This window comes from Hemisphaericaspora subhashii, assembly GCF_019202705.1.
Source record: "Hemisphaericaspora subhashii strain CBS 10753 chromosome Unknown scaffold18, whole genome shotgun sequence".
Lineage (NCBI taxonomy): Eukaryota > Fungi > Ascomycota > Pichiomycetes > Serinales > Debaryomycetaceae > Hemisphaericaspora > Hemisphaericaspora subhashii.
Genome location: NW_026057280.1, coordinates 78382 through 103980, shown reverse-complemented (window position 1 = coordinate 103980; position 25599 = coordinate 78382). Strand labels below are relative to the sequence as shown.

Sequence of the window (25599 nt, the reverse complement as noted above, 5' to 3'; positions counted from 1 at the left end):
GAAATAAATACATTGTGGTTTACGCTGAATCTCAAGCTCTATCAGCTTATTTTCTTCATTTTCAAAAAAATGAAAATGCCCCTTATTCTTACGAAGTCAATTATTCAATGTGAGTGGCGTATTTAGCCCTGATTTCATCAAGAGGTTTCAATTTAAAACCCCAAGCTTCTTCTCCAGGTCTATCAACGTAGTATCTGTTAAGGTCAACACCGTGGTATGGATGATAAGCAAAGTTGAACCAAGGTATGAAAGCCAACAAAGTAAAGGCGTATTGAGAATTTCTATTGGCAACATCCTTAGTTCTATCATCTAAACGAGATAAATTTTCATGATAAGGTAATCTACCTTCTGATAATGCCTTCTTAATTTCATATCTATCCATCTTAACTTCTCTTGCGTTTTCAGTCCAACCCAAGAATCTCTTTGATGATCTAATATAAGCTGTAAAGAAACCACCAATGACACCTAATGCAAGAGATTGTCTAAGTAATGATCCTGGAAGCTTCATTGGAGCTTTATTAATACCTTGAACAGGTTCTAACCTTTCCCAGACATATAAACCTGCTGGGAAGAATGCTATTGATGCAGCCCAAACCCCATAATCAGATGGTCTAAAATAACCAACAACCCTAAAGAAATGAGGATCAACATCAATTAATTCATAGTCACTGTATGGCGCTGGACTTCTGATTGGTATATTATTAGCATTATACGACATCCTTTATATAATTCCCTATCTCTTTGTAAACTGGCTACACAGTAAGCTACACTCAATCAATCCCAATTCAAAGTTTTTTTTTTCAATTCTGCTTACTTTTTTTCGCTGGTAATAATTTCTCAAACTTTGATTGGGAAACAGAAAAACTGAAAAAAAAGACCATGAAGGGAGGGTAGTGTACTTAGGTTCAAATTTCATTTATCCCAATAATACCATACTATTTCCCACTATTGGCTGCAAATCAATACTCAACCTCGACGCAGACAATAGACTCTACGTGATGTGTAAATACAACAATCTTCTCATTTCTTGGACCTCAACAATTATAACCTTAGCTTCTAATGTCCCTAAAGGTAACTGGGATTTAAATGAGGCAAAAGCAAGCTCATGAATGAAGAATGAGACGGCATTGACCTACACTCAACCCTACAGAGCACCATGTAATGCTATACACACATGCTGAATGAGAAACAATATTGTAACCTCTTTCAGTGTACATTTCAAAACCTTGAAGTTTTATTATGAGTCACGTGCAACAATTTCCGTTTTCGGAAAAACTATTTTGGGAAATCAAATTGAAGTGCCACCATAATTTTGTAGCGATAACAACTTCTTTCTAGCAAGCCATTCTACAAACAATGCCGCTACAACTAAATGATCCACAAGGTACAAGTCCGCCTATACGACATCCATTCACCAGGTTGATAAATTGCGTCAGATGTTATAATATCCCCATATTAAATTTCATAATCATTGCCATTCTCGGGTCGTTTTTATTTAAATTAACCACGAAATACACGGGGTTATATATGAAAAGTTCTTTGATTACAATCATAGTAACGAATTTGGTTCTTTATGGAATATCTGAAACAATGGCCCAATCAATTCTAAGTTATAATAGAAATCAACCACGTATAGCATTTCAATTCAATGAATCAAGACCTCGAAATGGTGGGCTTTCTTTTAATTCTCAAGATATTTCATTGCCTACTGAACTTGAACCCTATAGTGACGAAGAAACTGAAAGTAATGCCGAGACTATGAGTATTGATGAAGAAGGGTTGGATAGGTTTATTGATTTTTTAAGACAAGACAATGAGTCGGTGGTTAATGATCGGAGTGAAGAGGAACAGGTTGCTATAGGCATGACTAATATGCCAATTGAATTATCGTATTATCAGTTTAGTCGATTAGCTGGATTTATGTGTTGGGGTTTTATTATGGCATTTGTACAATGTTGGTGGTATAAATTCTTACAAATCTATTCCAAAGATCCAAAATTTATAGAAGTGTTACGGAAAGTACTTACAGATCAATTTTGCTTTTCACCAATATCATTATTTTGTTTCTTTACGTATGGTACTATAATATTAGAGAGTGGGACTTGGGAAGATACTAAACGAAAATTAAACAAGATTTATCTTAAAACATTAATGACGAATTATTCAGTTTGGTTCCCGGTACAATTCATTAACTTTTTATTAATACCGCGAAATTTTCAAGTTCCTTTTAGTTCATCAGTTTCGGTTCTTTGGAATTGTTTCTTATCTATGAGAAATTCCAGAAGTTAATTAGTTAATATATCGTTTTGTATATAGAAATCTTCTGTTAAATCTATATATACATCCCGGAATTAGAGTATCCATTAAATTTTCTAACACTTGAACTTACTCTAGTCATGTATTCCTTATCATCTATATTCAATATATTACCAATAACGAAACAAGCATCAATGATTGCATCATTATCCGACTTTTCGAATCCTGGTTGACCTTCCGAATTTAAAACCAACCCAACCACTCTAGATTCATTCATGATATTCAATTGAGAAATAATAGCTGCGGAAATACCAGTAATAGTATGTGGAGGTTTCAAAATCGGAATAGATTCAACGAGCGGAGGCAAATATATTTGTTCGACTCCTTGACCAATCACTAATCTATTTATGGATTGATTATTATTCATACTACATGGAGATAAAACAATCCATGTCTGATTTGGTTTAAATTTCTTAACCAATGCCCTTGCTAATATATTATAAGTGATTGTATTGACAAAATGAGGAATTGTCAATGAAATAGTAGTTCCATTTGCTAGTATTGGAATCCCAGTCACTGGATATCTAGTCTTTAGTCTCTGGGCAGCAATTGCATTATATAACTGTACGTCCTCATCATATTCTTCTTCTTCTTTTTCAATTGATTCTTCAGTAGTCAAAGGTTGATATAATTCAGGATAATCTATTTTAACAGATCCTATCGGTTTCATATCGGGTAATTGATCTTGTAATATACTTAACGTTTTTGGAATGATGATCATATTGTCAATAGTATCAATTGTTAAGTCAATAGAAATAATTGGAATGGGATGAGGTTTTGCATCTTCAACATCTTCATCTTCAAGCATATGACGAGGATTTCTTATGTCCACAATTGGTTTAATCTAAATGCAATTTTGTTAGTAAGAGTGATGCATTAATGATTTTGAGGATCATTGGAATACATACCAACATGATTGTCTAAGATTGTAGTATGATGGGGGTGATGGAATTGGGTTTGGTTGCATTGCCACTGAGATCGTTGATCTGAAAAATACAAATCTAGAAGCCCGAGCGAGGAGCAACTGTAAACGACAGCCATTTGAAAAAAAAAATAGAATAAAAATGAGACCACTAATTTCATTACCGAGGTGTGTTTCCTAGAGGTACAAGCAATGTTCAAGCAATTTAGACTTACGAAACCAATACAACGAACTCTTACTAGATTCTATCATTCTTCGGATCATATAGGATCTAATCTTATAGTTAATCCAAATGCAATAGAATCAAAAGTATTATCTAAAGCACTTGAGTATGTTCCAAAATATGGGTTTACTCAAGTTTGTATAACTGAAGCTATTAGAGGTTTGCAATACCCTGACTCATTACAGTCTGTGATTACTTCTAACCCAAGAGGCAATTCAGCCGAGTTTGAATTGGTTTTACATTGGTTGAAATGTAAAAGACAAGAATTGGAACAATATGTGATTAATCCAAGTAGTGAAGATTTCCATAAGATTGGAAATGAATATGAAAGAGCAAGTCATTTGATCAAGAAAAGATTATTGGCAAATGAACCTATAATTGAAAAATTACAAAGTGGATTATCACAACTTGTTGTCCCTGGGAATATACCTCAATCAATGGAGGAATTACATAATCTTAGTGATGATATTGCATTTTATGCCGGTGATAAATCCAATGATTTTGCCTGGTATTCCAAGAGAATGGGATTATCTACAGTCTATGTAAGTTCAGAATTGTTTATGTTACAAGATACTAGTGAAGGATTCCAAAGAACACAAGATTTTGTTGATGAAAAAGTGGCAGGACTTAAAGGATTAGGATCAGCTTATACCAATATAGAAGAATGGTCTGTTTTCAATGCTATTAGTCTTGTTAACCTTATAAAATCCCAATTATTACGTGGATAAGCTTTTAGATTATTATGTAAATAGAATTATGAATGAAAGAAATGGCACTTCTTATTTAATATACAAATTGGAAGAAATATATGCAAAAAATATTAACAACGATGGATATCTATTAGCTGTAGTTGTCTATTGACCCATTTGAGCTTTAATTGCCATCAACTGAGTTCTAGTAGCTTCCATTTTCTTTTCTTCTTCAGTAATTTTGGTTTCAACACGATTAATTTCCAGTTCAATAAAATCAATTCTTTTACTTACATTTAATTTAGCTTCAGTATAATCTTGAGGTAATAGCACTGGACCAGTTAACTTATAGATTTTTGAATCTTCATTTAAATTATCAAATTCTGTAAGAACAATTTTATTTTCTTGATATTGAGTTTCTAATTGAGAACGAGCAGTCATTAAATCATTTATCGTATTTTGTTGATTGGAGAATTCTAAAGAGAGTTTCTCAAATTGGTTACTTGACTCGCTTGACATGGTTGTTGTAATGTTAATATGTGGTGATATCTAAGAATGTTGGTTGTCAAGAACTGGGTTGGATAGAAGAGCTACAATCTAAAGATCAACATTTTTTTTCACTCCCAGAGAAACATCGAGACAGCTATACAAAATATAATGAGCCAAGGTGAGGTTCAATACGATATGCAATTTATTATTATATAAGACACTAAAACTAAACACAAATAAAGTAGACAAGTCTAAACAATATCTGATCCCAAAGTAAACCCAAATGAGCATAAACCAAACTTAAAAACATTCAAAAATTATGTACATAACAGAAAAACCCACATATTGAACAGTAGAGTCAATTTAATGTGGAAAAATGTCACTATCCTTTTCATTAATGACAATCTCAGTGACTTTTACCCTATACCTTCTATTTGTAACATCTCCATGATAGCCACGCATTTCTTGATAGTCATCCTCTTCATCCTCATCGTCGTCATATTCATCATATTCATTAGCAATTATCAGATCTTCATTATCTTCATCTATACGCGACGGCTCTTCTCTTGTATCCATATTCACGTCATTCATATAGTCTTCGTCATCTTCCATAGAATCGTCTATTGCGCTACTATCTAGTATACCTGTTGATGAAACAAACGACGGCCTACGGGGGTGATAACTGGTATGTCTTCTCTGCATCAGTTGACTCTGGGGTACCTCATCATCATCACAACCACCACGTTGTTGTCTTTCTGGTGTAATCGATTTTGAGGAATGTGAACCTGATCTATTTTTATTAGCCGAAAAACTGGCACGATACTTTCGTTCAATTGCTAATGATCTCAGTTGTTGATAAGGCGTAGCAAATAAATCTTGATTGAATATGAAACCTTGGCATTCTTTTAGAGAAATGATATTATAACTTGAAGTATCTGAATAATAACTTGGAGCTTCATAAACACTAAAATTCTCATTCTGAATCATGGATGGGGATAAGAATGAATTTCGTCTAAACCATGGTGATGAACTATTTGCAAATGACGAGTTTCTTCTTTTGATCATTGTTGGTTCAGGACGTGGAGATACTGGTTTAGAATTCAATTTAGTTGATTTACGTTTTATCCGACGTGATCCTGGTGACATATTATAAGACTCTGTTTCTGCCATGGGTGATGAGTAAATTATATAAAAAAGTAGCGTGTGGCTTTCTCTCTTTCAGTTTCTTTTTAATTATAATGTACTGTGGAGAAATTGTTGGAGGGGGGGATTTGTATGGGGGGAGGTAAGGAGATGAAATATTTTGTAAAAGAAGCTGAAGTTGAATATGATCTTTAAAATTTAGTAATATCTCCTTGATTGTTCTCCTTTAGACAATCTGTAATTATATGTTATAAAATGTAATAAGAAGAACAAGAAGAACAAGTAGGAAAAATTAAGAAAACTAAGATCAAAGTTTATCTGTAATTTCATTAACACATTGTTCCATGAAATTTAAAGTTTAGTATGACTATTCTTAATTATTTTTTCTGGTGGTACGACTGACACTGACACTGACACTACGGGTTACTACGGATTGCTAGTTACATTGCGACCTAAAACTAAAAACTGTGGCAGATAATTTACAATCTTTTAGTCTCGTGAGTGACTCATCGTTTCAAGCTAGTTTTACACTGGTCATGGCTATCTTCGTCCGGGGATCGCAACATATTCTAGCCTGGTAACATCTTTTCATTTAAGCCGACCTTCCTTAATAGAATGGTCATTCATCAACGCTCCTTAGTTTGTCTCAAACATGACGTGTCCGAACCCCGGAGGGATTCTGCTCCAAGGCTGCGCAACCAATTTCGGTACCAAAAAAACTAAACCCGGACTATAGTTTTGCTGAGAGTCCTCTGACCTAGTCGGCGTAAAACTTGAGTTCTTGAGAACAGAGGGGTTGGTTAAGAGAACTATAAATCTACATTGCCACGCAGCAATCAAGAAGCAATACCAAATTAAGTTAAGAGTCTCTACATTGAAACTCGCAGCCCTGACACTATTGTAATTCGCAACCTCGGCCGAATAGGAAATATATCTCCTGCCAGTAATATTTCAAGTAAATTTATAGAAACTCCTTTAAAATTTATTCATATATATACAAATAGATAACATCAGATGAAACAATAAAAAACGCAAACTTCTCCTTCTTATAAGGCAAAAACTATACAACACAGGAGAATACCAAAAATTTCATAAATTCGTTAAAAACGCAAACAGCTAAACGAAGAAACAACGACAACAAAGCACATACCCAATATTTACAAAATCCTTTTGTTGCCTAAAAACCTCTTCAATTTAGATATCAACCTAAAATCAAAATAAATAAAGCCGTAAAACTACCGACCATGTTAAAAAGAACTCCTTTTCTTTTAGTTCAATTCATGTTTTTCATGAAACCCATTTCTGATTCTATGCTTCATGTTATTCATGACGTATTGTAATCCTTCTCTAGAATTTCTAATGTTGGATGCAAACCGATTATGACTCCAAGTTTCAATTCTTTGTTTAAATCCAATCAAATTAGATGAAAATTTAACCTTTGATTCTACAATAGTATCATTTCCGTCTTTAGTATATTTCAAATATTCTTCCACCCTGAGTAATTTCCGATGATCAATATTACTTGAATATGTCAATAATGTATGAGTCTTTGGATTAATAATTGATTTTTCAATTATCCAAGAATTCAAATTTGATCCAAGTAAAGGTTTAATAAATTGTGGTAATCGACCAGTTTTCACCACGACTCGTGTAGTACAAAGTCTCCCTTCGGAATCTATATAGGATTCTAATGTGTCACTAGATAATACATGTTTGGCATATGGATTGGGATATCGGTTCAAATATGCCAAACTGGCGGTTTGGAAATCAAAATTATATGTATGTTTATTTTCGAAATAAAGAACCATTGCTTCTTAATCTTCCAGATACGATGTATTGCGTTTATGTATGTATGATCTAGCCGATGTTACCTCCGTTGATGAGACTCGTGCTTGGTGATGAGGAAAAGGGTTCGTCGGAGTTGCCAGTAAATATTGAAAGTGAAAAAAAAAATTTCTAAGATATTCCAAGGGGCTCTGGAATTGTCAATGCCAAAAAAAAATTAAAGTATTTTGGGGGAAAGGGAGACGATGAAGTGGTACGATTCAAAAAAAGGTTTTTGATTTTACAAGCAATTTCTTGTAGAGAGTTGGGGCGATGGTATAAATCTTATATATAGATATAGAGCAGCTTCCAATTGGATTACAAATCGTTGAACTACAGTCTAGTGGCGATCATAGTGGCAACGGAACATTTGACCGTAACATTCGATTTCCACCAATATTGTGCCAGCAATTACTAAAAAATAATCCGATGAGACATCAGAAAGTCGTGTACACTTGACCAATAATGTCTTTCAATATCCCCGGATTTTTATTTCTTTTCAAAGATTATAAACTTTTTTTGACACCAAATTTAACCGTCAATGTCATAATGTATAAGAAGAATTTATACATAAGTTAATAGAGAATTATAACTCCATTCATTAAAATTATTAGCAATTCTGTTTTAAAGTATTTGCTTTTATTTTATTTGAGGGTGATGAGTTTTTTTAAAGATTGACCATCAATTGATTCACTTTGAGCTAAATGGATTCGTCCTAGAAAAAGATTCCATATGATCTTTAAGTATCCCTCTAGTTATTGCTTCGTTTAGTTGGGGAGTATATTAACTCAATTAAAGCAAAGAAAAACTAGAGGGATGCTTAAAGATCATGTTGCATGGAATGGTACCGTAGTGTGACAGGGAACTCTTTTGGTACACAGTGAGTACTGTCAGGTATTTCCAAAAGCGGCCCGTTTTCTCGGAATATCAAGAACCAAAATTTCGTAAAACATGCACTCTTTGTGGCTATAGAGCGATTCCATTCTTGGTACAAGGAACATTCGTATTCCCCGTTGTTTAAGATGCTTTACATTAGGATATATTGATCATCTAAACTGGAAGAACAACAATGACTAGAAGATAGGGTGCTGTTACAGCGATTCGAATTAACAACTTTGGAGGAGTTGGAGCGGTATATGATGCTAATTTAATCAGGGACTGATAAAGCGCTTTGTTGTTCAGCATGTTGTTGTCGACGTTGATTGTACGAATTGATATGTGCAATGAACATACCTTTTAGATGTATTATTCTCAATTATGATTGACTTCATCTCATTTCCAAATTGCCAGACTGGGAGGGCCAATGTTCCTACCAACCACCCTAGCAAAATAGAAGTAAACCAAATGTCTCGGAAATTTCAAAAGACATTCAAAACCCGATCGGACAAGGGGCAAATAGTCCCAAACCGACATCGACTTTAACAGGACATTATTTGCTTTATCAGAACTACAATACGAGTCTTTAGCCTCCAATGACCAAAGTTCTTCGCTTCTGGTGACTATGATGTCAACCTGAAATATGCAAGTATCAGCTAATCCGATAAGTCCTTAGCATTGTTGATAGAAAGGTTACAACCCTATCTTAGGCATGGAAGCCCTAATGTAAGGAATCCATTGTTTCAAAAAGCATGACCCTTTTAGATATAGCCGCCAATTGATTACAGTAAGCTGATTGGAGCAATAATTGAGGACAGAGATTGGAAGTGACGGCCCTCTAAACCACAAGAAACCTACCAGAAGGCATTTTTTTGTTAAATCCGGAAGAGCTAAAGTCCTCCCCTTTTCTCTGCCCCGCCGACTGCCCCACTTTGCTTCTGCCCTGCCATCTGTGCCATTATTTCACACCCTTCGGAGCGGAGGATCTAAAAGGTAGCGGAAATCTATAAAATATTAGACTAAGCAAAAAAAAGGAAAAACAATAAATGGCAATTTGCAGCACAAAATTTTATAACGAACAATGAAACAATAGGAAAATTAAGGTTTTCTTTTTTCTCTTGTTTTATAATCTGAAACTTTAATTTTCTTTTCTCTTCGGCGTTCTTTAATGAACTAATTTTACACATATCTTATTGGATTATTGTTTGATTGATAGTGGTAAGGTTATGTACTTTGCTTGCACTAGATAAGCATGAGTTGATAAGAGTAATTCCCGTCTTAATTGTAATGCAATAAACTAAACAGATAACAAATCCAAAAAAAAGTTGCCAATTGTGTCTGATTAGTCTTTGCTGCGTTTATTTGATCTACGATGTTGGGAGGGTAACTGAAAAACCTTAGATTCATAGTTCCTCAATGTTGAGATATTACAAAGGCAACTGCGATTGGGGAGGACCCCACAACCAACACTCGAGGGTCCGATGTGGGGTGAATACTCTTGCATTTTGTATGTTCAATGTTGCCTTTGGGGCGATACAAAAATGCCGCTACAAATTAAATGCCCTGGTGAAATTATTTTCTGTGGATTTTACGCACCACCGTTTTTTAATAGTGGTTAAAAAATAATTAATTACGTATTGTTTGAAGATCTTTTTGACATGAATTTCTTTCCAGAGTAAAGGCAAGCGAAGCGAGGATTGAACTCATGTGTCCTAGTGCAAGATTCTTCAAACGGCAAACGCTAGAGATCCTATCATAAAACAAAGACTGTAATTATGCATGAAATCCCTCATTCTATAACAATGCTGGTTGTCACAGATTCCGGGAAGGTCCAAAGAGATGTGTAGACGATATAATACGCATGAGGGGCAACTAAAGACTCAATGCGCTAAATCTCCTTATGCTAGTTGAATTATAAGGTACCTCAAGCATTTGCTGCAAACTGCCTCTGGTGCTTTTCATGTCTCAATTATTTAATTGCGATGCACAAACTTTAATTTCTTTTTTATTTTTTCTTTTTTGCAATCAGAAAATTAAAAAATAATCTTCGTCAGTTTGCCGCATCGATTTTTTATTTTTTATCTTTTTATCACACATTAAACACCAATACAATTGCAAAAAGGAATGCTCCACTTACACAAACCCTAAAATCCCATTCTTATAAGTCCGAAATATCTAAACCTATGTTTTTCAATGCAAATATAAATACTTTGTAATATTTCCCCAGTTTTTTATTTATTCTATTTTTTTATTTATTTATTTGATATGCAAAGATAAGGAATTCAATAAAACTATTCCATTCCACATCTCATTCATATATTTATTTATTTATTATACTAATTGCATCCTTTAATACCATTACTACTAGCATTACATACATATAAATAATAAGTTAAAGCAATAATGTCAAACGAAAAGACTAAATTCGAAGTATCATCTTCAAAAGGTGATGCAGAAAACATGTTTCAAGAATTATCAGCCGACTCAAGATCAACCACTTCTATCTCCTCCACTTCAGACTCTAAAATCGGTTCCTTTATCGATTCATTTAGACGTGCTCCTGAAGGTAAATCAGAAGATTTAAAAAGTAAGGCAATTACCAAGAATGAATTACGTCTTATGTCACTTTCAACAGGGTTAGGTACTGGTCTTTTAGTTGCAGCCGGTCTGAAATTAAGAACTGCTGGTCCTGCTGGTATGCTTATAGCGTATGCTATTACAGGTCTTGTCATGCTTGCACCTACTATCAACTCAGTCTCAGAATTATCTATTGCATATAGTGGATTACCAGGTGGGTTCCAATCATATTATGCCAAGTTTATTGATGAAAGTTTGGGGTTCTCTTTAGGTTGGAATTATGCCTTTCAATGGATGTGTGTCATCTCATTAGAATTGGTTACTGCATCTATGACTATTAAGTTTTGGAATACTTCTATAAATCCAAATGTGTTTGTGGCGATCTTTTTGGTGTTGGTTATCTTTATTAATGTCTGTGGTGCTAAAGGTTATGCCCATTCAGAAATGATTATGAATTCTATCAAAGTTATGATGTTGGTTGGGTTCGTTTTGTTTGGTTTGATTGTTGATTTAGGTGGAGGTCCACAAGGATTTGTTGGAGGTAGATACTACAGAGACCCAGGTGCATTCACTGATTTCAAAGGTATTGCTTCTGTTTTCGTCACTGGTGCTTTCTCCCTTGGTGGTTCTGAATTCATCTCACTTTCTGCTTCTGAAACTAGACATCCTCGTCAAGCTATCCGTGCTGCATCCAAATTAGTTTATGTTAAGGTTATTGTATTATTCTTGGGTTCATTAACCTTTGTTGGTTTATTAGTTCCATACACATCTGATAGATTAATGGGATCCGGTGATGCCGCTACTCATGCTTCTCCATATGTCATTGCTGCTGAAATGCACGGTGTTCTTGCATTAAGTCACATTATCAATGCCGTTATTTTAGTTTCCGTTACTTCTGTTGCTGTTGCAGCTATGTACTCATCGCAAAGATTAATTCAATCCTTAGCTGAACAAGGTCTTGGTCCAAAATGGTTAGATTACATTGACAGAAAGGGACGTCCAGGTCGTGCTTTCATCATCACTATTTTATCTTCATTTTTTGCTTTCATTGCTGCTTATGACCAAGAAGAAACTATTTTCACTTGGTTATTATCTATTTCCGCTTTGAGTTTTATTTTCTGTTGGTTATTCATTTGTGTTTGTCATCTTAGATTTAGAGCTGCATTGAAACATAGAGGTATCTCATTAGACTCATTGGCTTATGTTTCTCCTACCGGTGTATGGGGTTCTTATGTCTCCATTGTCGTTAACATTTTGATTCTTGTTGCTCAATTCTGGGTTGCTTTATGGCCAATTGGAGGTGATGGAAGTCCTAATGTTGTTTCATTCTTTGAAAATTATTTGGGTGCCATTGTTTTCATTCTCTGTTATGTTGTTCATAAAGTCTGGACTAAAAATTGGAAATTGTTCAAACGTGTCGATGAAATTGATATTGATACCGATAGAGTTATTTACGATAAAGAGATTTTAGATTTAGAAAACTTAGAAGACAAAGAAAGATACGAAAGAGCTCCATTCTGGAAGAAGGCTTTAATCACTTGTTTTGATTAGAGGGTTGTTTTTATGTATAACAGTATTTTACTATTTTGTATACGTTCTTTTGTATTATGATGATGCCTGATATTTTTGGTGGGTTTTAGTATTTATGTTTATATAAATTTGAATGGATAGAATCTATTTCAATCAATTTGTAATTATATTTGTAAATGTCTTCTTAACTTTTTGTAATGCTCTTACTTGTGAGTCTAGAACAAGACATGTGAAATGGATGGAATAGTTTTGTGTCGAGTACTCTATTTTTAGTCCAAATTCGTTGAAATTTGCTAGAAATTTAATCAAAATTTCAAAGAAAAATTTGAGATGCAATGAAGGTTCACTAGTATCATAGGCAAGCAGCCTAATAAATTATTGAAGCAACTTCAAGTCTTTTTTTTTGATATTCTAAGATTTATGAGATCTAAGTTTGATATCTTAGCATTGTAAATTCCTACTTTTTTTGACCACTTTTAAGATCTGCTGCTCAATTCGCACATTGAGAGAATTTTTGCAGCCATTTAAAAATCTTTCTCTTACTATTTTTATGGCGTCAAATCCACAAGCACTTGCCTTTCTTTTATTAACTTGCTTTCTTATCGTGCTAGATATATTAAACTCTCTCATTCAAATGTCTGATAGCTTATCCAATAACATTATGAATCAACAAAACTCCTTATCCAATGTACCTCAATCTGAAATTGAATCAGACCAATCACAATCAAATGAACAACCACAAAAGAATCCTCCCGATTTATTAACTCCAAATCACTTGAAAGCTTATCCTTTGGTCAATACTACAAAATCAGCCCTTGGTTATGTTCCACTCTCCAAAACTATGTTTTCAATTTGTAATTCTTCATTCCAATTTGCCAGAAGTTATCAACCGATCAAGTTTGTTGTTGGGATCAGTGATAGATATGCTAATCGTGCACTTGAAGAAATGGATAGATGGTTACCTAGTTTACAAACTGTCGAAGTACAAGATATTACTACCCCAATTACCAAGCCGGTTACTGCTACTATTGATTCTGTCCTGAATAGAATTACAACCATAAATGGAACTGTCCTGAAAACTATTGTTGAACCAACACGAGGAGCTATTGAAACTGTAAAGGAAGAATTCCATTCCAAAGTTTATGATTCTGATGGAAAGAGTATAATTTCAAGTCAAGCTGATCCAGTGGTTGCTCCATTTAATAATACTTTAGAACATTTTGTGGGCAATCATTTCCCTGATAGAAAAGTCCCCCAAGAAGGTCATTCAAGTGAGATATCTCGTACTTTCAAGATTATGGGTAGTATGATTAGAGGTGACAAGGATAAATCAAAAGTTGCTGCAAAGTAAGAAGCAGGTGATTTTGAGGTTGAATTCTATTGCTACCACTTCCGTGTTTAGGATTTACACCCCCTTCTTTTTATATGCTAGAAATGATGATGTTCTCTACAAATAGATAAAACTTTAATTAGCTTATTTCTAATACAAATTTTTTTAAAAATGCCTTTAAATACAATATAACAAAAACGAATAGTTTACAATAGAAGAATGCAAATGGATATAGTACTTCATTTGCTTACATATACAAAAATTAATTATGAAACTAAGAAACGAGATAGATTTAGTCCTTAGGCTTCTTCTTCTTCTTCTTTGGTGATTCATCATCATCAGCCTTTCTCTTCTTATCCTTCTTTTCTTTCTTTTCCTTCTTCTCCTTCTTCTCCTTCTTCTCCTTCTTTTCTTTCTTTTCCTTCTTCTCTTTCTTTTCCTTCTTTTCTTTCTTTTCTTCAACTTCTTCCTTCATTTCAACATCACCATCAGCAATATCTGCACCACTTAAAGCTAAAGCTTCCTTGATAGCATCAGTATTCTTCATTGGAGCAGCACCAGTGTCATAGAAGTTCAATCTTTGTTCAACTTGTTTCTTTAATATTTCACCAAAAGCAGTAGTTGGTTCATCAGAATAATTATCAATTCTAGAAGCAATAGAACATTTGTTAGCTAAATATCTAGAAATTCTACCCTTATTCTTAGCACTGGCCTTACCAATGAATGAAGAGTGGTAGATTAAACCATACTTTGGAGTATTACCTTTAGTCTTTAAGGCTCTGAATAAAGCCTTTTCAGCACCTAAAATTTGAACAGTTGATGCAGCTTGTTTAGATAAGTTAGTTAAAGAACCAGCATGGGAGATTAATCTGGCACCAACAACTTCACCGATTAAAGTAGATAAGTTAGGAGCAACGGTGTGCATCTTATCAGTTAAGTATTTGTACAATTGTTGTCTATATTCAGTAATGTTAACTACTCTTTGAGCAAAGGTAATAACATTATCCATATCTTGTTCACTAATATCTTGACCCATGGAGATTCTAGCATTATCAATAACTCTTTGAGCAATACCTGAATCTTCATTAAGTAAAGCGGCAAGATCATGTAAAGATTCATCATTTAAAGAAGCCTTATCTTTGATGAATAAAACTAATTTGGCAAAGGAATAATTATCTGGAACAATCTTGGCCAATTCTGGGAAATGCCATCCATACCATTCTTTAACTCTCATAGAAAAGGTGTTGATATCTTTATCTAATTGATCTAATAAAGCGATAGCTTGAATAATATGGTTGTCATTCTTTTGAACTGAAAACTTAACTTTAGCTCTTGAGAAAGCATGCCCTAAACCTAATTGAGCTCTTTCAATATCACCTTCTTGTAAATCTTTGAATAATTTAGAACCATGAACTCTGATACCTCTTAAGAAATCTTGAGCAATTTCACTAGATATACAATCAACATATGGGAAAATTTCTTTAATTGATGGACCTAAATTTTTATCAGAAACACCTAAAGAAATCTTCTTCTTTGAAGAAGTCTTTGGTAAGTTTAATTCCAAAATAGATTTCAAGTAATCAGAAACTAAACCTTCAGAAATATCATTGGCATTTTCTAAAGCTTGAGCAGCACCTTTAAAAGGTGCAAATGAAATTAATTCAACCATCTTAGAAAATTTGGATAAATCATTTGAAGCTTCTTGAACTTCTTTAGATCTTGAAGCAATGTCATCTTGTTGAATTAATACTTTAAAGACAGCATACCCGGTAGCTTCTTCGAAAAGGAGATAATCTAAACCTGCCATCGTTAATTATGTATATTCTTCTAAATTAAAAAAGCTTTTTTAAGGAGTATTTCAATTTTAAAGTGAAGTTTTTTCAGAGTTCATCTCAAAGGTCTTCGCAAACAAAATATTGAGAAGAGCGAAAAAAAAATTCATCCTTCCTTCCTTCCTCATCTCCAAAAAAAAAAGTTGGGTTTGTGTAACGTTTTTTATGGTCATGTGACCTGTATAATGGAGTCACGTGAATATACCTGTCACAACTATGAGGAAATATTCAAATCTGTGACAATATTGCAAAATCCAATACGGTATAGATACTCCATCTGAGAGGCAAGAGTTCCCTTGAAAGTCCATTGAATAGCTGAAACAGATCTCTCCCTGGACTCAAAACAATCGTGTGCTAGGTTGGTTCATAAATCCTCTCCTTCCGATTGGGTCCAATACATTCCATTTTGAGCTGCAGAGAAATACAGTTCACTACAAAGCTTGTTTAAACAAAATGAAAATAAATAACAATTACATACAACCAGAAAACTACCTTCTACTCTAAGTCTTTATATAATCCATCATAGTACAGATATCGTCACATCACATATATATCACCTCATGCAAAATTAAGATCCCAATTCAAATCATTCAAGATTTGATGCCAATCAACCACCATATTCCCAGCAGGATTCAGTTCCCATATCTTTTCAAGCACAAATCTTACTCTACTAACATTCCAAATCCCATATAATTTCATAAATTCACCAATTCTATACCTCATTACATCCTGATCATGTTTGGTTACACAATGAATACCTGACATAAATATTGGAAACACGAGTGATGCTTGCACCGAAGTACCTACTAAGATGTCTAAACATTTGATTAAATCGTTGTTCAATACTTGTGATTCCAACATTGATGGATTACATTTCATGATTGACTGACGGAGGAATAATTTAGCACTGATTTGGAAGGCTTCGAAAAGAGTTAATTGAAGTTCTAATTCTTGATCAGTCAAATACATCAAGTCTTCCTTTTCAGGTTTGGAGGAATCGATTTCGAATTCTAAGGTCTTTACTTTTTCAATAACTGATTGAAGTAAGCGACTTGCCTTTCCATGATCACTGATTTCTGAAGCATCCCCGAATAATGGTGATCCAATAAAATCATCTTGATCTTCCATGTTTTCATCTTCATCTTCTTGGATAAGTGGTTGTGAAACGGGAATGGTTGGACTTGAAAATTCACGATTATAAAATTCACTTAGAATTTTCTTACTTTCATAAACCAATGTTGAGATATCTCCAATAAGTTTAAACAATTTCTTGGAAACACCAAGTAATGGATTTAAACTGGCTTTAGAAAATCCTTCTTTATCCATAAATATCATATCATATTCCTCAGATGGGAAATACGTCCCTCGTTCGGTTGTAGAAGAAGCCAATAAATCATGATAGGCAAAATTTGAAATTAACCAATGTTCTTCTTTCAGTTTATTAAAATTTAAAATCCCACCATTTCCAGCCAACAATTTCCAACCCCAATTTAAAAATACTGACCAATTTTTAACATCTCCTTTACATATTTCTGCTCCACATAAAATCATTAAAGTGGCTAATTTATTCACAATAGTTTGTCGATCTTCTTGAGTCATACCTTTTCGATTAATTATTTTGCCCATATGCTTGACCGCATAATCCGCATATTTCATTCCTTCCTCTTCCCAACGTCCACCTAAGAAATACCCCGACCATGCTAGGATACTATAGAATACCCCTTTGTCTTTGTGTGCCAATGGTAGGAAAATTTTCTGATAAGAATTTGATTCATTTTGGGATATAGGTGCAATCGAAACTTTTTTGGAAACAACTTCTACATAATAGTTATATAAATATGAACATGTTGGATCCGCAAGTTCGGGGATATAACTTGGACTTGGTGGGATCGGAGTCAAAAATGAATTCAAATTAGATATTAGGTTTTGATTGTAGTCACGCTGGGCAGGAGATAATGTGGTCAACGCACTATTTCCGTCATAGTCATGATATGGCTCTTCAAGTGAGTGGATTAAGGATGTGAATTCATTGGAAGACATTATATCTCGAACATCCATATGTGAATTGTTGTTATTATTAATTGTTTGATCATTATTTTCAAGGTCTTCAATTTTGTTTGAGGATTCATGGGGAATATGTCCACTTAACTCTCGCAAAAATGATAAGAATGCGCCTGGGGAATTTTGTTCTTTGTAATCGAATAAAGGAGCCATTTCCTGGGGATTTGTAGTTGGTGGATTTGGAGCATTGGAATCCAAGATTGGATTCATTAAACTCAGAAGTGTTGGAGATGGAGGCCCATTTGGTGACGCGTCAGGCTCTGTTGAATGGCTTTCAGTTTGAGTGGAGCGTAGGTTGGAATTATAACCGAATATTTTAAGAGGGTCTCCTCCCGAATCAGAAAGAAAGGAAGACACTTTGTAGAGTCCATTTGTTTCATTATTAACAGTATTAGGTTCATGGATGATCTTGTCTGCTTCATCGTCGTTTTGTTTTATGCCATTATCGTTCTCGTTGGTATTGTCGTTGTTGTCCCCATCAATATCAGCTTTGTCAGTTTCAGATTTCAATCGTTTTGCTTTTGATTTCCGCTTACGTAGCTTTTGTTTACTTTCCTCCTTCTCTACTGCTTGTTTTAATTTCTTAATTTCTAACTCTGTCATGGAATCATAGTCTGCCCAAGTACATTTCTTCTTTAGTCTTTTACAATCGGAACAAATGGGTCTAGTTTCGTCACACTTCTTCTTTCGAATTTTACATGTTAGACATCCATTCTTTGATCGACTTGTTTCTTTGAATTTATAGAAATCTTTTGAACTTTGTATTATTTTAACTGATCCCTTTTTGGATCCAATCAGGGTGGTTGTGCTTGAGGGTGTATCTGGGTTTGTTATTTTATGTGTCTCCAACTCTGGTGGGGTGGACATAATCGGCAGTGAGGGTCTAGCACTGATGGCTTTCAAACTTTTCGTTTTATCTCTAGCTCTCGAGTTAAATGTGACCAACATTATTGCCTTGAATTATAAGAAGATTCTACTTGGAAGAAAAGAAGATATTTTGCAAAACTTTGTCAAGTTTGGCTTTGATGAAAAATTTTAGGTTTGTTCTCTTTAGGTTTTGTTCTCTTTAAGTTTGTCCGCCCCATTGTAAAAGTGGGGGTCGCTTTTTTATTTTTTTTTGTTGCTATTTCGAGGAGTTCGCTACCCTCAACCCAAAAAATTTTTAAATACATGAGAGATAACTACAAATCAATTCCAATTTAGTAATTTTCTTCTTCTTAAGTGTTGAAGATCAAAGTCGGGCATTCATTGTCAGAAGAAAACGTAACTTACACATGAACTCCTTTATCGTATTATTCTAAGGAAAACATACAAGAAAAAAACAGTCTCAGATCGGATCTATGGATCTTGTATGGCGGATATGCCATTGGTAGTTTGCGAGATCTTTGTCAGTAGAATCAACACATTCATAACGCACTGTCCTATATGATAGAAGAGTAACAGATACATCAGTTGGGCATCTCCGATGGGCCTTGCACTAGGCTGAACATCTTAAGTCCGGAGATTGGCCCTATAGTTAGATTGGTACCGTACACGGTTAGACTAAGAAAGATCTAACGCAGTTAATTTGACAATAATTCTCCATTTGTTTTCTTTTATAGAACATTTGAATTCGACTTAGAATCAAGTCTCCAAAAATCTTTTCATTTCAACGTCAAGGCTTTTCTATTATCCCGTTTGTTCATTCATATTGTTCCCCCAAGTCTTTGGCATGGCATTCCCTTTTAAATTTTACTAGGACTTATATTATTTTAACAACCCATGGAGATGCTTCCCAAACTGGAAACCAAATGTGGGATAAATTGAGTATTTCGACACGACCAAAGTTAATTATATTGAGTCATCTATGATTTGATCTTTTTTGAGGGGTGGGGCGGTTAAAAACTATAAGAGCGGCAGGCAAACAACCTACAAAATCCCACTTGGGCAAGATTGTCACTCACTGCTTCATAATTATATACATCAGCTATCTTTCCAAAGGGCACTGTATTGAAACATATTGGGAAAAATGTCGTATGGAATTTCTGCTATCTTCCATGAGATTCTCGAGACATCAAGAAAGCCCGTAAAATATTGGATCAGCACGACATTATTCCTTTTTCAGGGATTTCTTTTTCTATTTTCTTTTTTTGATCAATTTTACACGCAAAAAAAACTTTACCATTAAACTTTCAAATTAAAAACCACTCAATGATTTTTTTTGATTCTTTTTTTCTTCTTTTTCTTTTTAGTTAAAAGATTTTATAAATCATCAACACACTTAGCATATATTTAAAACAATCATGTCATTAAAACGTATTAACAAAGAGTTATCAGATTTAGGAAGGTATGTTTTTGCTGTTTTTACGAATCAGAAATAGGGTGTAAAGAAGAAGGGGAATAAAGTACACGCGCATAACGACGCCATAACGTCCACGTCAATAGTCTCCATATAGATCAATCCAGATCCCTACGAAAGCATAGAGAGGAAGCCGTGTAATATCACACAAATCTACAGATCTCGTTAGTAGTAACTATACTAGCATCCATTTCCGTGCTTTTATTTCGATAATTGGATTTAAAAGATCAACTGATTGTTTTTTATCAAAAGAGATTCGTCAGTGGCGGATGAAGTTTTTTTTTTCTCCTATGGAAACGTAAACAGGATTTGTCATGTGACTCAAATCATAGTCCGCCACCCAGTGGAAAGAGAGATATTTACTAATCCTTGAAACCGTGGTGTCATCTCCTCCTTACATTCTATTGTTTGATTTGCTAAAGAAAAGATTGAATCATTTTTTACTAACATTCTATTTTTAGAGATCCACCATCTTCATGTTCCGCTGGTCCAATTGGTGACGATTTATATCACTGGCAAGCATCTATTATGGGTCCACCAGATTCTCCATATGCTGGGGGTGTATTCTTTTTAAATATTCATTTCCCAACTGATTATCCTTTCAAACCTCCAAAGATTGCTTTCACTACTAAAATTTATCACCCGAATATTAATGGTAATGGTAATATCTGTTTAGATATTTTAAAAGATCAATGGTCACCAGCTTTAACTATATCTAAAGTATTATTATCTATCTGTTCCTTATTAACAGACGCAAATCCAGATGATCCTTTGGTTCCTGAAATTGCCCATATTTATAAACAAGATAGAAAGAAGTATGAAGCCACTGCAAGAGAATGGACTAAGAAGTATGCTGTTTAGAAGAGAATAATAAAGTGAGCATGCAATTGTATGTCCTTTTTCTTAAATTTAATGTGAATAATGATCAAATGGTGCTAATTTGTTATTAAGTTTTTTGTTGATTGAAAATAGAAGAATAATCATAGATTTTCATTTTCATAATATAATAATTTTAAAAATCTTTTTAGTTCCTTACCTTCTTAATAAACATGCAGTCATAGTTTTGACTCTTTCTTTGTAATTATCATTTATTTGACTAGACTTTTTTGTAGTTTTACCGAGGAAACACTATTGAGAGATAGAAGCCAAAACAAATGGAAGGCTCAGTTTACTTCCTCGGCTTTTCTTTGAATCACTACTTGGGATTGCCATTCACTAGCATTACTTTGATCTCTTTTTCTCAAATTCCCTATTCACGTAGTATGATGAATATAGGTATTTACATATTTTACAGCGTTCACTGGTTGCGACAGAGGAAAATTGTTGAGACAGAAAACTGTCAAAGAAAAAAAAAACAAGACTCACAGAATTTTTTAGCTTTCAAAAACATAAAAAGTTCAACTTGGAAACTTGCAACCACTTTTCAATCAGATTCCTATTTAATCAATCAAATTAAATTCAAATATTAGAAATAGATTCATACTATTCAACCAAGATAATATTAGAGATCACCTGACAATTTATATCTTTGACAAGGATTTCTCCGTTTTGAAATTTTATTGGATGAATAATCTCACATAACCATTTTATAGACAATTCATTTACCCCATTGATAAAGACATAAGAAAGAGAGAAAGTATGGAGAAACTAGCCTCATTCCAATCTAACGATCCAAAGAAACTATTTGTATTAGCTCAAAAACTCAATGAAAGAAAATTCTTTGAATTATTTTTGAATGAATCACAATTTAAAATTATCGATTACATAATAAAATTAAATAATTTTGAAGTATGGACAAATTTCTTAGAAGGAAACTGTTATATATCCTATATCGATGATATTAAAAATGTCACTACAGATCCAACCAGTCATAATATCGACTCCAATAGTTCAGAACAATCAGAAGAGGGAAAGGGGGACGACAGTTCTAATATGATTGTTGAAACACAAGAAGAAATCGCGTTTGACGAAGGAATCAAGATGAGCAAAATGTTGGCATTACACATTCGATATTTATTATGGGAAAAGGCAATTGATTTCTATTATAGTTCTAAAGAATTAGATTCTTCTCAAGAATATGTCGAAGAAGTAACTGACGACTTTGAATTGATTGATTCACTAGACACTCTTGATGACAATGATGACAAGCAAGATCAACCAGAAGGAGGCCGCAAAGACGTTATTGAAAAGCCAGTGATACGAGAAGTCGAGGATGATTATGATGACGACGACGATGACGACGAAGAGGAAGAGGAGAAGGAGAATAAAGACGAATCCATTTCGAAAGAAGTACCAGACTCAGATGACATGCTCAACTACAATTTCGAAAAGCAACTAGTACTAGAGATACCAAAATCAATCTTTATAGGTAATCAAGATAACACAGAAGCAACCGAGCAGTCAATAAATACAACCACAGCAACAACCACAACATCATCGACAGTGACAAAATCATCTTCACCTGCAGCTACTTCTTCAGATGACAACTTGAATTCAAATGAAGATCAAGATAAACTTGTACGAGAATTTAATAAAGTCTATCACAATTTTGAATATGACAGAGATACTTTACTTAAAAGGCGAAAATTGGAAAAATCTGATTTGCAATTACAAGAACCAAAAGAAAATGGCCATTTAGAACATCGTCATAAACAAAAAGATTCTACTTCTCATATGGATATCAATTTAGGTGCCGCCTCGACTTCATTACAACATTTATTGAGTACTATTCAACAAAAGCGTGATCAGGTTCCATTAAATGATCATGACTTGAGAAATCTTTTTATGGATGTCCGTAAGAATCGTGGGAAATGGGCTAATGATGATAGAGTCGGACAAGAAGAATTATATGAAGCATGTGAGAAAGTAGTTACTGAATTAAGAGGATATACTGAACATTCAACTCCATTTTTGAATAAAGTATCAAAACGAGAAGCGCCAAATTATGGGTTGATAATTAAAAAACCAATGGATTTAAATACTGTTTTGAAAAAGTTAAAAGGATTATCATATAATTCGAAACAAGAGTTTGTGGATGATTTAATGTTGATTTGGAATAATTGCTTGACATACAACGCTGATCCACGACATTTCCTTAGAGCCCATGCTCTAGCTATGCAAAAGAAGACTTTGAAATTAGTGCCGACAATCCCAGATATTACTATTAGAAGTAGAGCGGATGTGGAAAAGGAAGAAGAAGCCGAAAATTATGAAAAGAAGGATGAGAAATTTCATGGTGGGAAATCAATGAAAAAAGGTCGGAAAAGATCTCGTCAAGATCAAATCAAAGCAGAAATCGAAGCTGCTAGAACCCCATCCGTACCAGGTACGCCAATGTCAGTATGTGATTCACTTGATGAAAGAGGTTCAGAAACTCCCGGGCCCGAGAATGGAAATATGTCCGGTCTTGAAGACGAGGATGAAGACGAAGAGGAGAATGACAATATGAATGGAGCAAATGGCGCCCTCTCTGGAGAAGAAGAAGACGAATTTGATCCGGAATTACAAGCATGGAGAGGTTTTACGGCTAAATCAAGAGCGAACTATTGTTCAGCCAGGGCGGATTTGTTTGATGAACAGGGACATCTTAGACCAGATGCATATGCTATTATTAGACAATCGAATGAAATGGCAAATTTTAATCAATATCTTGCAAATAGGGAAGTTATTTCCAAAGCCACAAGTTTGCTAGAGACTGATGAACCTTATTTACTCGAATATGACGTGACTGGTGGTGTGCCTGGATTTAGTTATAAAGGAATTGATAAGGAAGAAGAAGATAGACGAGAAGAGAATTTGGTAGATGTGTATTTACAGCAGACAGGAGGTGATGCATCAAAGATGAAGTCTGGATTTGTATTGGCGAATGATCGAGGATTGAATGGGCTTTATTATGAGAATATTTGTGAGATCCAAGAAATTAAAAAGGTATGTTTTAAGATATCTTTAATAAGACAAATGCAACAAAATCAATTTGTTCATCATACACAAATGAAACAACCCGAGATTGAAAAATTGAAAGAGGTTGATGTTGATGCTGCATCGAAATTGCCCAGTCGTGATCCAAATGCTAAAGACGTCCAATTTTCGGTGTTGAGAAGAAACGTGGCCAAGATTGCCATGCAAACTGGATTTGAAAGTACAGAACCATTTGCTATCAATACTCTTACCCAGATTGCAGAAAAATATATTGGGAATTTGGTTAAATCTATCAAATTGCATTCAGAGACTAATTCAAAGAATAAATTAAACCCCAAAGAGATTATATTGTTGTCTCTTTTGGAGAATGGGGTAGATAAACCTGATGATTTGTATACCTTCATCCAAGAAAGGATCATCAAGCAACAAGATAAATTGAAGGATCTTAGAGTAAAATTATCAAACTTCTTAAAAGATTTACTTCGACCAGGATTGGAGAATTTTAATGAAAAGAGTTTTGATGATAATAGTGAGCAGTTCATGACTGGTGATTTTTCCAATGATTTGGGTGATGATTTCTTTGGGTTTAAAGAATTGGGGTTGGATAAAGAATTCAATATGCTTAGTTCTTCGATTCCTATCTATTTACTTCATTCTCGTTTGCATAATCAATTTGCTAGTGCTTCTGGTGTAAGTTTACGGAATAAATATGAAGATTTGAACGAATATGTTCCAGCAAATCTTACAGTTGCCGATGTCAAGAATCAAGTTGGTGTTTTGATACCTTTCTATACTAAACTCAGCGACAAATCCAAGGCGCATTTTATCAAACTACAAAAGAAGAAAGGAGAACCGACAGATTTACCGGAAGATCATTTATTACTTCTTATTGATGACGAAGAATTACCTCAAAAACAAAGAAATATTAGACCAAGAATGCCACCAACAGGTAAAATCACCACCATTAAGAAGAAAATCATCGCTAATTCGTTCTTCCTTCCAGAAGAAGAGACATTACTAGCCCAACAAGCCAATGCCTCACAAGTCACTCTGTCGAATGATGTTATTGTACAAGATGATTTCATTGATCCTACTTTAGGCACTCCTAAGAAAGGGAAAAGTGATTCTGGTTTCAGTTCCCCACTAAATATCAAATCAGAGGCATGAATTGATAGACAATTTATTATTTTTTAGTATTCTGTAAAAGATCTTGCAAGAGTATATAGTTATTTAATGTTGTATTAATAAGCATTTAGATGTGTATTTAAATTCTGGGGGGTTTAAGGGTTTTAAGGATAGTTGTTTAACTATGGCCCACGTTGAGTCGGTCGAAGTGGGAGAAACGTTTTGTGTGCCGTGCTAAGTTTCTGTGTGTCGGTGCGTAGTCGCGTCGTTCTGTCACACAGTTTGATAAGAAACTTGACAGAGAACAATGGAAAGAAAGTAAAAAAAAAACCGTTGGGGAAAGAAAATTCCATCGTTGTTCAATTTTTACAACCATTTACTAAAAGCAATTTAGATTCAACTTGTT

General features: G+C 34.2%; 12 protein-coding genes across 12 annotated transcripts; 5 read left to right on the top strand and 7 right to left on the bottom strand. All coding sequences in view use genetic code 12, as the record gives it.

The window, feature by feature from the left end:
* Positions 1-100: 100 nt before the first annotated feature.
* NUO1 (Nuo1p) lies at positions 101-718 on the bottom strand (the record flags this gene model as incomplete). The annotated part of the gene is made up of 1 exon (XM_049406452.1): positions 101-718. The coding sequence occupies one exon, from the start codon at positions 716-718 to the stop codon at positions 101-103; it is 618 nt and encodes a 205-aa protein (XP_049264048.1).
* A 638-nt stretch (positions 719-1356) lies between these two features.
* J8A68_002675 (uncharacterized protein) lies at positions 1357-2289 on the top strand (the record flags this gene model as incomplete). The annotated part of the gene is made up of 1 exon (XM_049406450.1): positions 1357-2289. One exon carries the CDS (start codon positions 1357-1359, stop codon positions 2287-2289), a length of 933 nt encoding a protein of 310 aa, XP_049264047.1.
* Positions 2290-2332: 43 nt separating this feature from the next.
* J8A68_002674 (uncharacterized protein) lies at positions 2333-3230 on the bottom strand (the record flags this gene model as incomplete). The annotated part of the gene is made up of 2 exons (XM_049406449.1): positions 2333-3160; positions 3225-3230. The coding sequence occupies 2 exons, from the start codon at positions 3228-3230 to the stop codon at positions 2333-2335; spliced, it is 834 nt and encodes a 277-aa protein (XP_049264046.1).
* A 200-nt stretch (positions 3231-3430) lies between these two features.
* J8A68_002673 (ubiquinone biosynthesis protein) lies at positions 3431-4189 on the top strand (the record flags this gene model as incomplete). Its single annotated transcript, XM_049406448.1, has 1 exon — positions 3431-4189. One exon carries the CDS (start codon positions 3431-3433, stop codon positions 4187-4189), a length of 759 nt encoding a protein of 252 aa, XP_049264045.1.
* Positions 4190-4315: 126 nt separating this feature from the next.
* YKE2 (tubulin-binding prefolding complex subunit) lies at positions 4316-4669 on the bottom strand (the record flags this gene model as incomplete). The annotated part of the gene is made up of 1 exon (XM_049406447.1): positions 4316-4669. The coding sequence occupies one exon, from the start codon at positions 4667-4669 to the stop codon at positions 4316-4318; it is 354 nt and encodes a 117-aa protein (XP_049264044.1).
* A 333-nt stretch (positions 4670-5002) lies between these two features.
* J8A68_002671 (uncharacterized protein) lies at positions 5003-5809 on the bottom strand (the record flags this gene model as incomplete). Its single annotated transcript, XM_049406446.1, has 1 exon — positions 5003-5809. The coding sequence occupies one exon, from the start codon at positions 5807-5809 to the stop codon at positions 5003-5005; it is 807 nt and encodes a 268-aa protein (XP_049264043.1).
* Positions 5810-7050: 1241 nt separating this feature from the next.
* J8A68_002670 (uncharacterized protein) lies at positions 7051-7590 on the bottom strand (the record flags this gene model as incomplete). Its single annotated transcript, XM_049406445.1, has 1 exon — positions 7051-7590. The coding sequence occupies one exon, from the start codon at positions 7588-7590 to the stop codon at positions 7051-7053; it is 540 nt and encodes a 179-aa protein (XP_049264042.1).
* Positions 7591-10885: 3295 nt separating this feature from the next.
* J8A68_002669 (uncharacterized protein) lies at positions 10886-12610 on the top strand (the record flags this gene model as incomplete). The annotated part of the gene is made up of 1 exon (XM_049406444.1): positions 10886-12610. The coding sequence occupies one exon, from the start codon at positions 10886-10888 to the stop codon at positions 12608-12610; it is 1725 nt and encodes a 574-aa protein (XP_049264041.1).
* Positions 12611-13223: 613 nt separating this feature from the next.
* Positions 13224-13940, top strand: J8A68_002668 (uncharacterized protein; the record flags this gene model as incomplete). The annotated part of the gene is made up of 1 exon (XM_049406443.1): positions 13224-13940. One exon carries the CDS (start codon positions 13224-13226, stop codon positions 13938-13940), a length of 717 nt encoding a protein of 238 aa, XP_049264040.1.
* A 271-nt stretch (positions 13941-14211) lies between these two features.
* SIK1 (snoRNP complex protein) lies at positions 14212-15726 on the bottom strand (the record flags this gene model as incomplete). Its single annotated transcript, XM_049406442.1, has 1 exon — positions 14212-15726. One exon carries the CDS (start codon positions 15724-15726, stop codon positions 14212-14214), a length of 1515 nt encoding a protein of 504 aa, XP_049264039.1.
* A 583-nt stretch (positions 15727-16309) lies between these two features.
* UGA3 (Uga3p) lies at positions 16310-18760 on the bottom strand (the record flags this gene model as incomplete). Its single annotated transcript, XM_049406441.1, has 1 exon — positions 16310-18760. The coding sequence occupies one exon, from the start codon at positions 18758-18760 to the stop codon at positions 16310-16312; it is 2451 nt and encodes an 816-aa protein (XP_049264038.1).
* A 1334-nt stretch (positions 18761-20094) lies between these two features.
* SPT7 (SAGA histone acetyltransferase complex subunit) lies at positions 20095-25235 on the top strand (the record flags this gene model as incomplete). Its single annotated transcript, XM_049406439.1, has 3 exons — positions 20095-20138; positions 20612-20998; positions 21743-25235. The coding sequence occupies 3 exons, from the start codon at positions 20095-20097 to the stop codon at positions 25233-25235; spliced, it is 3924 nt and encodes a 1307-aa protein (XP_049264037.1).
* Positions 25236-25599: the final 364 nt, after the last annotated feature.